The 12,639-nt window shown below is 42.7% G+C and overlaps 2 protein-coding genes across 3 annotated transcripts in view; one reads left to right on the top strand and one right to left on the bottom strand.

Moving 5' to 3' along the window:
• Window positions 1-8,593, bottom strand: part of ZNF277 (zinc finger protein 277) — a 136,945-nt gene extending 128,352 nt beyond the window's left edge. The window contains exon 1 of one of the 2 annotated variants that reach the window (XM_010382454.2): window positions 8,376-8,593. In XM_010382454.2, the coding sequence (XP_010380756.1) occupies window positions 8,376-8,466 (91 nt within the window). In that variant the 5' untranslated portion in view covers window positions 8,467-8,593. The remainder of the gene's footprint in view (window positions 1-8,375) is intronic. The other variant, XM_030933191.1, reaches the window with a different exon arrangement.
• A 183-nt stretch (window positions 8,594-8,776) lies between these two features.
• Window positions 8,777-12,639, top strand: part of DOCK4 (dedicator of cytokinesis 4) — a 477,650-nt gene continuing 473,787 nt past the window's right edge. Inside the window, 1 exon segment of the mRNA XM_010382455.2 lies at window positions 8,777-9,081. Within this exon segment, the coding sequence (XP_010380757.1) occupies window positions 9,045-9,081 (37 nt within the window). The 5' untranslated portion in view covers window positions 8,777-9,044.

Genomic DNA, 12,639 nt, shown 5'->3' on the forward strand with positions numbered 1-12,639 from the left:
AGCAGCAGCAGTAGCAGCAGCAACAGCAGCCATAATAGTAATAACAAGGTCCTATTATTTGCTCAAGGTCATACAGCTTTTAGCTGACAGCTCCTTTTGACTCCAGTTTATCCAAGTCTAAAGCTTGGACTTGTACCCGCTACTGCCTCTTGAGACAGACCTTTATCAGTAGCATCATTTGTCCCTATATTTTCATAGTGCCTCAAGATTAATAGAGCACTTTAATGTACACTGCCCTCAGCAAACCTCCCAATAATATCAATATCATTCTTTTTTTCCTGATGAAACTGAGGCTCAGAGAGGTTAAAGGATTTTTGCCAAGTTCACATTGCTAAAAAGCTACAAATTCACATTCAGAATCCAGGTCTTCTGACTCTTATTCCAGTTTTTCCTTCTATACATTTTACTGATTCAATACTGTACATTGATTATTTTAAATATTCTACTCATGGAGAAAGCTTAATAGTATCCCACATTATCCTATAAAACTTTAAATATTTTACCACTTGTCAATTGTTGACTCCCTCTTTCCCATACTCCTTTCACCCCATGAAGCAAACGTTTAAATCCTGTTTAGCTCTAGAAAACTTTACTTGGTTCCTACAGCCAAAGATATCATCCAACCCCAGCTGCCTATGTTGCAGATAAATGCCACTAGTCACAAAGATGATCAGTGAGATATAAAGAAAAACAGAAGACTGATCAGTCAAATCTATCACCACTTCTGAAAAAGCTGCTCTGTTCACCTTTGGGTCAAGTTGGTCAGTCGAATATACTTGTTTCAGCATGAGGCAGCAAGTCTTTAAGGTACTGTCAATGAAATGCCAACTCACTCAGCGTCTGAGAAGTTTATCAAATAAGTCAAAACTGAACCCTAAGTTTGTGGCAAAATTCTCTAAGAAGAGCTAATAGAAACATTTAAAGATTTAATCACTGGAGATAGCAGTTTATACACACTGCTTGTTTCTATATACTCGTGATTTATATTTAGAAGAGAGTATGATTTCTATTATATGAATATGATCGACATCCTCTTTACAGTTTTTCCAAACGGAAGTGTATGAGTGTGTGTTGTAAAGGGCAGCACCATTATTTTGCACGAATGGGAAGGTCAAGGTCAACACAATAAGTGAATGTAATTCGGTATCTGACCCATCAAATCCCTCAATAATAACCTGCTCTTCAAGTGCAAAAGACATATTAAAATCACTTGTATCACTTCTGGCACATATGCCAAAGATGTGCCTATACCTATGACTGAAATAACAGTCTTAATTGAAGACCAGACTATTATATCATCTCACCTAATCATTTCCACATCCCAGCAATATAGCTACAGTATTACTCATTTTACAGAAGAGAAACTAAAGTTCAGAGGTTTACCAGAATCTGATCCTAAGTTGGCCTGATTTTAAAATCTTTTCACTATTCCATACTGCCTTTCTAAAGTAATATTGGCTTTAGAGCATATTTATGTGTGAGAAAAGTCTGTTTCAAACCTCATTCAATGGAATTTAGTTACTATGAGACATCATGACAACCGTGCATAGGATAAAAGTCTTTTTTCAGTTATTGTGTGACCTTGGGCAAGCTACTCTTTTCATCAGTTTCCTCATTTGTAAATAAAAAGCATAATATGACTACCTAGGGGTTGCTGTGAAGATGAAATGAGACGATACCTATAAAAGCATTTGAAACAGTACCTGGCACAGTTAGTGCTCAAAAAAATGTCAGCTGTCATATGCATCATCATTATTATAATATCCCTTTTAATAAGAGCTCTTCTCTAAATATCCTACAAGTTGGGTCCCATTGATTTGTCATAGGAAAATGAAAGAATGCTTTAAAGAAGGCCTCTTCAGAACCTTATACCAAATGTATTAGTCAGTTTTCATGCTGCTGATAAAGACATACCCAAGACTGGGCAATTTACAAAAGAAAGAGGTTTAATTGGATTTACAGCTTCACGTGGCTGGGGAAGCCTCACGATGACGGAAGGCAAGGAAGAGCAAGTCATGTCTCACATGGATAGCAGCAAAGAGAGCGCTTGTACAGGAAAACTCTTCTTTTTAAAACCATCAGCTCTCATGAGACTTGTTCACTATCATAAGAACAGCACGGGAAAGACCTGCCACTGTGATTCAATTATCTCCCACCGGGTCCCTCCCACAACACATGGGAATTCAAGATGAGAGTTGGGTGGGGACACAGCTAAACCATATCACCAAACAAGACCTACGAGAGTAGTTTCTATAATTCTTATCTTCTCTGACATCCCTCGGCCTATACCTCACAAGGCAATCCCAGTATACAATGTTACTTGAGTTTCTTGATGACTTTGAGTGTCAGTGCATGTGTGAGGGTGGGGAGCTGGGTGTGAGTAGAGTAGCACTGTATAGAAGTGAGAAAAGATACAGAAGATAATATAAAGGCTTGCAGAGCACACAGTTGTAATACTAGTATGTAGCACTGACAGACACACTGACAACCCCCAAATTCCAGGAAAGCATTGACAGCATAAGCAGTTTTATCACCAACACATTCCTAAGCTTCCTCAGGGTTACTCCACAATTTAGATTGCTTCCTAAGTGAATGCAGTCTCAAAGAGCAGGCAGTTCTTGATAGGCATATCTTTATAATGAAAGCAACTAATACTTACTGAGGTCTGACTTTACAACAGGAAATATGCTGGGCTTTCATAAATATATAAATATGAAATAATCACAATAACTGCAAGACAGGTATATACGGATATTTTCATAAATGTGGCAGCACATATAATAAACCTGTTACACAACTATTAAATGTCAGAATTGCAATTTAAATACAGTTTTGCCAAAATAAGATCTAGTCCTCTTTCCACTGTCATGTCAAATATATGAGACTGTACTTAATGGTTTATAGAAATAGAATGACAGCCTGTAGAAAATTGGTAACAACCATATAGATAATGAAAGACAGAATTCAAGGTCCTTATGGTAGGTCATTCAGTTACAGGCTTAAAGTTATAAAGGCCAGATCTAAAGTATTCTTTTAAAAAATGTAATTATTATTTAAACAACATTAAAACTTCATTAAAAAAAACTGAAAAACTACCCTTAAATGCTAACTATGATCACCTTGACAGAATATCATCTTCCTGATATTTTGCATTTTAGCTGGTATGCATACCTTTCACAAGCATAAAACATCTACTTAGTTTTTTATTCTATTTCAGTTCCTCTGCTTAAAATAGTTGCCAATCTAAATGCCTTGAATAAATTTCAAGCATATTCTAACATTAGACTGTTACACAATGTTTACCGTATGCAGCTTTGATAAACACTGGATGTACAAAAGTGAAATAAGACAAGTCTTGACCTCAAGAAGTTCACTGTCCACTGGGGTAGACAAAGTTGCCAAAAAATAACTACAGTGTGACATGGTAAGTGGATAATGGAGATATGGGAAAGGAAGCAGGGTGACTGAAGATGAGGCTAGACAAGTAAATTAGAATCTTAAATGCCATACAGAGAACTTGGACCTAATTATACATGCAGCAGAATTACACTGAAGCTTTAAAGTGGAGATCCATAAATATATTTGTTTTACAATGTGGACTGAAGGAGGTAAAGTCAAGAGTCAGCGAGATCAACAGGAAGGTTTTGCAATCGTGCAGGCTAGAATGCCATTCTGGTCAAACATTTATTAAACATTAACAATAAGCCAAGAACAGAATCAGGCTGACAAACACACATACAACTGGTTCTCAAGAGCACTTTCTGGGGTATGGGAGATGCAGGTAGGTAATTCAGCAGTAATGGTGAGGGTTAGTAATGGAATTAGAATAGTGGCTATAGCAATGAATAGAGGGAACAGGTTCAAAAGATACTTCAGGCACAGAAAAATAAGGCTTGCTAACTGATCAAATTCAGTACCTGAGGGCGAGTTAGGAATCAAGGATGCTTCCTAGGTTTCTAGCTTAGACTTGATGCCATTTATTAAAATAGGAAATACAAGTATGAGGAGTTTACATCACCTGCTACCCTTCCCCCTTTCTTCCAGAGACATGACACATGAGATAGTAAGTTCTCTAGAAGATAAACATTACCAAAATCATCAGATAATATGGTCTCCAGAATCCAAGCATTACCCAAATCATCAACTACTAAACATGCATTCCGAGGGAAAAAAGTTGACTTTCACAGAATATTACAATATGGAGATACAGATTAATACTGTCAGAAGATACAGCCTCAGTCACAAAAGCCTCCTAAATGTATTATTATTAAATTGTGCTATCTTGCTGACTTTTAACTAAAAACAGCAAAAGAACAAATGCCAATAACACCGCGTGAGGGATGCTGAATCTATTTATTATCTGTTCTTAATTTTAGGAGACAAATTGAAACCTTGGTTACTCTTCAAATGTATGTAAAGCAGTGTCCTTTAACCCTTGACCTAGTCGGCTGGGCATGGTAGCTCACGCCTGTAATCCCAGTACTTTGGGAGGCTGAGGCAGGTGGATCACCTGCGGTTAGGAGTTCGAGACCAGCCTGGCCAACATGACAAAACCCCGTCTCTACTAAAAATATAAAAACTAGCTGGACATGGTGGCAACCGCCCGTAATCCCAGGTACTCGGGAGGCTGTGGTAGGAGAATCACTTGAACCAGGGAGGCGGAGGTTGCAGTGAGCCAAGATCGCGCCACTCCACTCCAGCTTGGGTTACAGAGCAAGACTCTGTCTCAAAACAAAAAACAAAAAACAAAAATAAAAACAAGCACAAAAGAGACTTGACCTCGTCAATTTGGGGACCTTCTTGGAGAAGGATGGAGCCGCAGAAATGTGGCAACACAGTGGTCTCAGTGAAAGTGTTGCACCTGCCTACACCCCACCCACTGACTCACTCTAGCAGAGATTTTGAGGAACTGCAAGGATTTCTATAAAAAGTCTTCCTAGGCCTCACTGTCCCAGGGTATTAAATGCACAGACTAACATTTTAATCAGAGCAAGAGGAAAATCTCTTAAAAGAAGCAGTTTTCAAGAAGTCAAAAAGGTGTATGACTTTTTTTTTTTTTTTTGGAGACAGAGTCTCGCTCTGTCGCCCAGGCTGGAGTGCAGTGGCAGGATCTCAGCTTACTGCGAGCTCCGCCTCCCGGGTTTACGTCATTCTCCTGCCTCAGCCTCCGGAGTAGCTGGGACCACAGGCGCCCGCCACCTCGACCGGCTAGTTTTTTGTATTTTTAGTAGAGACGGGGTTTCACCGTGTTAGCCAGACTTTTTAAAATTTTATTTTTTATTATACTTTAAGTTCTAGGTTACATGTGCACAACGTGCAGGTTTGTTACATATATATACATGTGCCACGTTGGTTTGCTGCACCCATTAACTCGTCATTTACATTAGGTATTTCTCCTAATGCTATCCCTCCTCCATCCCCCAGCCCCACCACAGGGCCCGGTGTGTGGTGTTCCCCATCCTATGTCCAAGTGTTCTCATTGTTCAATTCCCATCTATGAGTGAGAACATGCGGTGTTTGGTTTTCTGTCCTTGGGACAGTTTGCTCAGAATGATGGTTTTCAGCTTCATCCATGTCCCTACAAAGGTCATGAACTCATCCAAAAAGGTGTATAATTTTTACAGGGCAAGACATACTTGATAACCTAAACCACTGCCTAACAAAAAATATACTTTTAATATAAATATTTACACCTAAAATTTATAACACACTTTGTTGGCTTTGAAAAGATTTTGTAAAAAGTAACAGAATGATACATAAAAGTTATTAAGCAGAATTTTTAAAAATTTTTTTGTATTTTTAGTAGAGACGGGGTTTCACCATCTTGGCCAGGCTGGTCTTCAACTCCGGACCTCGTAATCCACCCGCGTCGGGCCTACTTAGCAGAATTTTTAATGATAATTTTATAAGAATGACATAAAAATATCAACCATTAATTTCTCCTATTGACTGCTACAAGACAATGAGAATACTGGGTAGTTCTCACCCAGGATGAGAAATGTTTTTATGTTATAGATACTGCAAATTCACTACTACTCAACACTTTTGTTGAAAACAAACTGGAACCAAAAACTAAGCTTTCTATCAGTTACTTAATCCACTCGTCATTGAAACATTGGTCCTGGATTAATTATTTCCTCAAAGTTTGTGACAATATGGGGGAAAGAACACTCATATACTTCAGGTGGCAATGTATGCTGAATATATTTTAAGAGGAAAGTCTGACATTTATCAAAATTTTAAACTTGCATAACCTTTGATCCAGCAATTTTCCTCCAAAATATACACCCAGTGGGCAAGAATATATGTACATAAAGCTGTTCATTGCAACATTACTGAAAAACTAAAGTCCCAGTACATGTTCATTTTTAAGGGAATGGCTAAAGCATGGCACATTCATATTTTGGAATATGATGGGCACAGTCCTTAAAAAAGAAAAAGGAAACAAATGTACTGACGTGGAAGGGTTTCTATGATAGACTGCTGAAAGAAAAAAGAAGGTTGGAGATCTTTTAGTTTACCTAGATTTATCCTTTTTATTAAAAAAAATCAAACTGTACAGATGGGTGTCATATAAGTATAGGTTGGTAACAGAATACGGATTGTAGGATTAAAAGAAAAAAAAAGATTATGTTGGAAAGATTAGGTACCAAACTCTTACCATTTTATACTCGGGAAGTGGTACTGCAAGGTGAAGGGATTTTCTTTTTTTTTTTACTTCATACACTTCTGAATAGTTTGAAATGTTTTAAAAACGTTTAAACGTTTAAAATTTAAAAATAAATACTTTTAAATATTTTACATTTTTGAAAGGCATACCTTTTTTTTTTTTTTTTTGAGACAGAGTCTTGCGCTGGAGCGCAGTGGCGCAATTGCGGCTGACTGTAACCTCTGCCTCCCGGGTTCAAGCGATTCTCCTGCCTCAGCCTCCCGAGTAGCTGGGACTACAGGCGTCCGCCACCACGCCCGGCTAATTTTTGTATTTTTATTAGAGACGGGGTTTCACCATATTGGTCAGGCTGGTCTCGAATTCCTGACCTTGTGATCCGCCCGCCTCAGTCTCCCAAAGTGCTGGGATTACAGGCATGAGCCACCGCGCCCAGCCAGTTTTTAAAATAAGTTAGACTGTGAGATAAATTCACCAAAGAGTGTATCTTTTGATCTCAAACTGGTAGCCCTCTGGAACTTTGAGAATCTAGGAAACCTTAATAATTTGTTACCATCCAATAGCCCAATATATAACCAACTCAATAATAAACCATTAGGGTGTTAAACTCAATATTTAACTCAGGAGACTACCAAAGATTTGTTTGGTAGAGGTACTAAAATAATTTCAGAGTAGGGAGTTCCACAGTTGGGAAGTGGGAAAAAACTGCACTTCATCTCTGTGCCGCTGAGGTAAATATTTAAGATGATATCAATTTAACTGTGAAAGCAAAAACAAATAAACCGAAAAACAAAGTCTCAACAATCTGAGAACCATATTTAAGCCCCAAACCATGTTCATCAGAAAAAGACAACTTGTGCTAAATTACACACCAAGGCAAAAATGGGGTGGGGGGAATGGGGGAGGGATAGACTAAAGGTAAAAGAGTCCTAAACACAATCCCCCTGCAGCTTTCAAAATTTGGTTTTTTATTCCTACAGTGGATCAGAGGACAACTTGAAAGTCAGGTACAGCCAAAGTTGTGATGATTTTCATAACCCTTTTCAAATGTTCTTTGAAGCCACGAGTGCGAATTATCTTATCACTTTCCTTTTCTTTCTCTAAGGACCCAGAGACTGGGAAGATCTCTCAGGCTCCACATCCAAATCTGGAGAACACCCAGAGCAGTTAACTATCGACAGGGAGGTTGTGAGATACTTTCCCTTCAGAGGACACTTCAGTCACAAACTGGGCAAATGTGTAGAGTGGAGAGCACTGACCACCAGTCTGCGACTGGAGAGTCTACGGAAGTCTAAATAAAACACATCTGCAAGGTCAAACCAAGCAAACCGAGGCAGTGTACTGGTGAGGAAAAAGAGCTGCTAATCCCAAAGTTATAAACACACGCGCGCAAACCAGACCTGAACCAAACCCACTCAGCAGGTAGCGCAAAGCTGGGAGCTCCAAACCAGAAGACAAACGGTCAGGGAGCTTCCCCGGCGGAGAGGAAGGCCATTCCAAGGCATTTTCTCCGCCCTCCCCGGGCAGCCCCAACAAAGTAGCCGCTCCCGGCTCCACCCCATCCCGCTGGACCACCACCCGTGGGGCCCTGTTGAACCCAGGCGGCCCAGAGCTAAAGGGCTCCTAGGGTCAGACCAGAGGTCCGTTGCACTCCCGGTCATACAGAAAGGAAGACATATCAGCCGCACCTCCGGAGCACCGTACTCACCCCCATAACCTACACCCCCGACTGTGCTGCAGCTCCCATCACGGTCTTCCTCCATTCGGACGACAGCCCCCTGGGTCTTGGAAGCAGCCATTACCCGGCAGAGAAAAAAAGGGAGGGCCGCAGGGCGGGGCAGAGGCGGGGTGGCACCAATAGAAACGCGACTGGAGGTGAACTCCCCGTCGACGCGGTGTTTTCTCCACACCTACGCCGCCCTCTGGGCCAATAGGACGTAACGAGTAAAACTGAATCCCCGCCTCGAACCGCAATTGCCGCTCCCACTTCCGGGATGGGGAGGCCCAGAACTACAATTCCCAGCGTGCCGCGGGGCCCCGGGACGGGAGGGCTGGACTAGGCGCTGACGGGCGGGGGTGCGCCCGAGAGTGCCCCGGCGTGTTCGCTTAGTTCAGTGAATCAGAACAATGACTGCGCCGCCGGGTCCCCAGGAGCGCATCGGAGGACTGTGAGCAGCCGCCGCCGGGAGAGCTGCGGGCGGCGCAGTGTCAACGCTGGGCTCAGGAGCCTTCAGCGCAGATCCTGCCCAGCGCCCGTAGCCCGCGCGAAGCCCCCGGGCTCCGGCGCTGCAGCGCTGCTCGGGGACTGTGCATTGTTGTGAACCGGAGAAGGGGCGCGGGGATTACAAAGCCTGAAGACCCCGGAGCCCCTTCAGCCATGTGGATACCTACGGAGCACGAGAAATACGGCGTGGGTGAGTCTCCGCGGGGCGAACTTTTATTCTGCTCTGGCCCGAGCGAGTGCGCATTTCTCGTCCTTGTCCCCGCGCCCCTCTCGCTCCGCCCGGCTGAAAATGCCTAATCCTGGCATCGCGCAGCGGGTACGGGGCTTTGCCGAGCCAGCTCCAGGCAGAGGGCTGCGCACCAGGCTCTCGCCCCGCACCGCCTGCTCGGCGCGCCCCGCACAGATTCCCAGAGCGCCGGGACAGCTTAGGGGAGTGCGCGGCCGGCCCGCTCGCTTCGGGCTCTGCCTGCGGAGTTTGGAGTGGCGACTCGGCGTGTGTGTGTGTGTGTGTGTGTGTGTGTGTGTGTGTGTGTGTGTGTCCTGTCTCTGTGTGTGTATGTGTGTGTCAAGTTGGAAGAGGAGGCGAACAGGGTTTCTCTCCTTCCTAACCCTTCTTCCCCAAAGCGACAGGGAGCTGCAACGGTTCCCCAGGGTGGAGAGGGAGACAACAACACTTGGACAGAGAGAACACCCCCAAAACAGTAGGGAGGCGCAAACCCTTCCCTCTGGCTCGGATCGACATTCCCGGAGTGTGGAATGTGGCAGGGTCCTGGAGAGAGCCGCTCTGACAGGCTGAGCCCTCTCTGACCCTCCTCCCTCCCTGCGATCCCGGGTTTATGGGGTGTGTATGTTGCGGGGCGGGGGCATTGGTAAATTTCAACATCTGCGCCGCTCGGTTCTTTGGTCTTTGGAGGAGAACGGGTATTTCAGCAGTGTTTTTACTTCTGGCCACCCTCTCGACCCTGGGTGAGCGCAGTGGGGGCGGTGTGGCGATACCGGGCTGCTGAGTGATAATGGGGAGGGGGATAGGAAAGCCTGGTTCTTGGGGGCAGGGAGATAGCTTTTAGGAAAGCGTACCCTGACACTGGCGTTCGGAGAAAAAGGAACAGGATAGCGCTCGCTGTTCTGTGTAAAGGTGAACAACAAAGGACATTAATGTTGACTGATGAATACAGGAGTCTCCCTTCCTTTTCCTCCTCCCATTTCAGGCGGGTTACAGTTCCCGTTTTTGTTGTTTGATTTCAGCTGGGTCGCCCCTTGACAGTTACCCCTTTTAGGGTTGAGACTATTAAGAAACCAGGCTCTCCCCGACAAGCCTGCAGCCGGCCAAATGCAATTATAACCTCCCAGAAGGTCTAACAGAGAGAAAGCATTATGGATTTTACTAACACTCTTTATTTCCTATAATGCCCTGTTCTGCCGACTGGTGTACTTTGTGTGTGTGTGTGTGTGTGTGTGTGTGTGTGTTAAAATTGAGGACAGATCTAGTGATTTAGATGATGTGTAGGTATCTGTTTATGTTCTAAATTCGTTTTCCTGCAATTTAAAGAATCTGGAAAGCCTTCCCAGGGAGTCGTAGTCCGAGGGGATTTTTGTTTTTTTTCCCAACTTTGCCTGGGGATAGGACTTTGGGGTCCATTGAAAGGACTGTAGGATTCACCAAAGTCATTCCCACATTTCACATTAGCTTCCATTCTGTATTGTGACTGATTAGCAAGACAATAGTTTGACCTGAACCCACCTTTGGGAAAGGTTTCCAGCTTTCCCTCCTTCAAAGTGTCAGGGGAGTCTTTGCCAGCCTCTTTACTGGCAAGGAGTAGATGTTAGTGGTTATTATTTTCCTTTTCCTCACTCCCCTTTTTTTTGGGGAGGTAGATTAACCCTTGCTAGGAAAATGATATTCCCTTTGCTGGACTGGTGAGGGACCAGAGGGCATCGCCTCCTAAGCGGCTTTAACACTCAGTGCAGGAAGCTCAGATCCATCCAGGCAAAACTGTCCTGCTTGGAGTCGATCCCAGATGTTGCTCTCTTCCAAGTGTTAAATTATACAGATTATGGATGGGATTTATTTTCTTGATTTCTTCATGTGCCAGGTCACAGCTGGGGTGCTGGTATCGATTAGTTCCTCTCTTGCCTTTCTTTATAAGCTGTGGGCAGAGGCTTAAAAACCGCTGTGGGATTTCCTGGAATGGCAAACCGGATATTATCAGTCAAATGTTTTGGGCTGCAGCAGACACCTCGGTTTTGGGTGGTTGTGATTTGATTGCAGAGTAGGGGAGGCAGAAGGGTGTGCTCACAATTGAGAAAAAGAGGTTGAATGAGATGAAGGGCGAGAGCAGAGAGAGGGTCTTCTGCCCCAAATTACTGCTGTTGTTCTCAATATCACATGTGCCAGAATGTTAATTAACCTTTATTACTAATTTTTGAGCATTTGGATTGTGGAATCCTTAGCTGTTTTTTTAGAATCCATCTGTTAGGCGTGTGTGTGTAGTGAAATTTTTGCTAGGATACTTATGTGTGGACTTTATTTTTCAACATGGAGAGCACTGTTTGTAGCTGCTTATGTTGCAAGTTGTTTGTTTTTTTCTTTTAACCTTAGTTAATGTTTGTATTTTTCTCAGTAGTACTTACAGATGTTAAAGAAAAGATCTTATGGGCACAGATCTTTTGTTACCAGGTGTAGTAGTAATTCAGTTTCTTCATTCTTTGAAATAAATCAGTCTTTGTAACAGAATATGTGAAGTTTTAGTATAAATTATATATTTCTGCAAAGGTACGTTTCATATACTCTCATGTATGAGATAATTATGTTTTTATATACTTATGATTAAATTTCAAGCAGCATACTGTAAACATGGGTAAAATTGCTTAAATTGTATGCCTGTAATAAAATGTATCAGAGATGGAAATTCTTTTTCATATCTGATGTATGGGCCTGCCCCATTTAATGAATGATTAAATTCATTAAAACAATGAATACTCAGTCATGTTTTGATTTTATGAAAAGGTATAGTGATGAAGTTATAGTTCTGAGGAACAAGGAACCTTGTCTTTTAGAAAACATATTAAGACGCACAGTGATAGGCAATTTCACCTTAGGAGATTCTAGTTAGCTCTTGATTCTGGGCTAGACACTGCTGCCAGCTGTGTAACCTTAGGTAAAATCTCTTAGCCTCTCTGGGTCCCAGCGTCTGGGGCACGTATTAACTAAAGCCTTTCCTGGTACTAATTTTGTAGAGCTCTTCCAACTAACTGTGTCTTTTGGTTAGAAAAACATCTTCATTGTATTGAGACTGCTATGACAGAGACACTTTTGTTGTAACATATCTCACATGGTTTTTAAGTAAGATCAGAGGTAAGCAAACGCTACCTGGCAAGCTGCCAGAACTGAGGTGCTGGTTACTCTCTTTCTCAATTTGATTCTCTCTCTAGCAGGAGCTCCATGGGCAGTGACTGAAGCATTCTGCTTTTTGTTGTTGTTGTTGTTGTTTGTTTGTTTGTTTTTTAAATATATTGTCCTTGACAAATAATAATTATATATTTTTTAAGTTTCCTTTTTTTTTCTAGTTTAGAGACACGGTCCTGCTCTGTTGCCCAGGCTGGAGTGCAGTGGCTATTCCTAGGCGCCATCATAGTGCACTGTAACCTATAGCCTCAAGCTCCTGGTTGATAGCCTCAAGCTCCTGGCTGATCACCTCAAACAATATTCCCACCTCAGCCTCCTGAGTGACTGGGATTACTGACATGC

Source organism: Rhinopithecus roxellana, chromosome 6, assembly GCF_007565055.1.
Source record: "Rhinopithecus roxellana isolate Shanxi Qingling chromosome 6, ASM756505v1, whole genome shotgun sequence".
NCBI classification, from domain to species: domain Eukaryota; kingdom Metazoa; phylum Chordata; class Mammalia; order Primates; family Cercopithecidae; genus Rhinopithecus; species Rhinopithecus roxellana.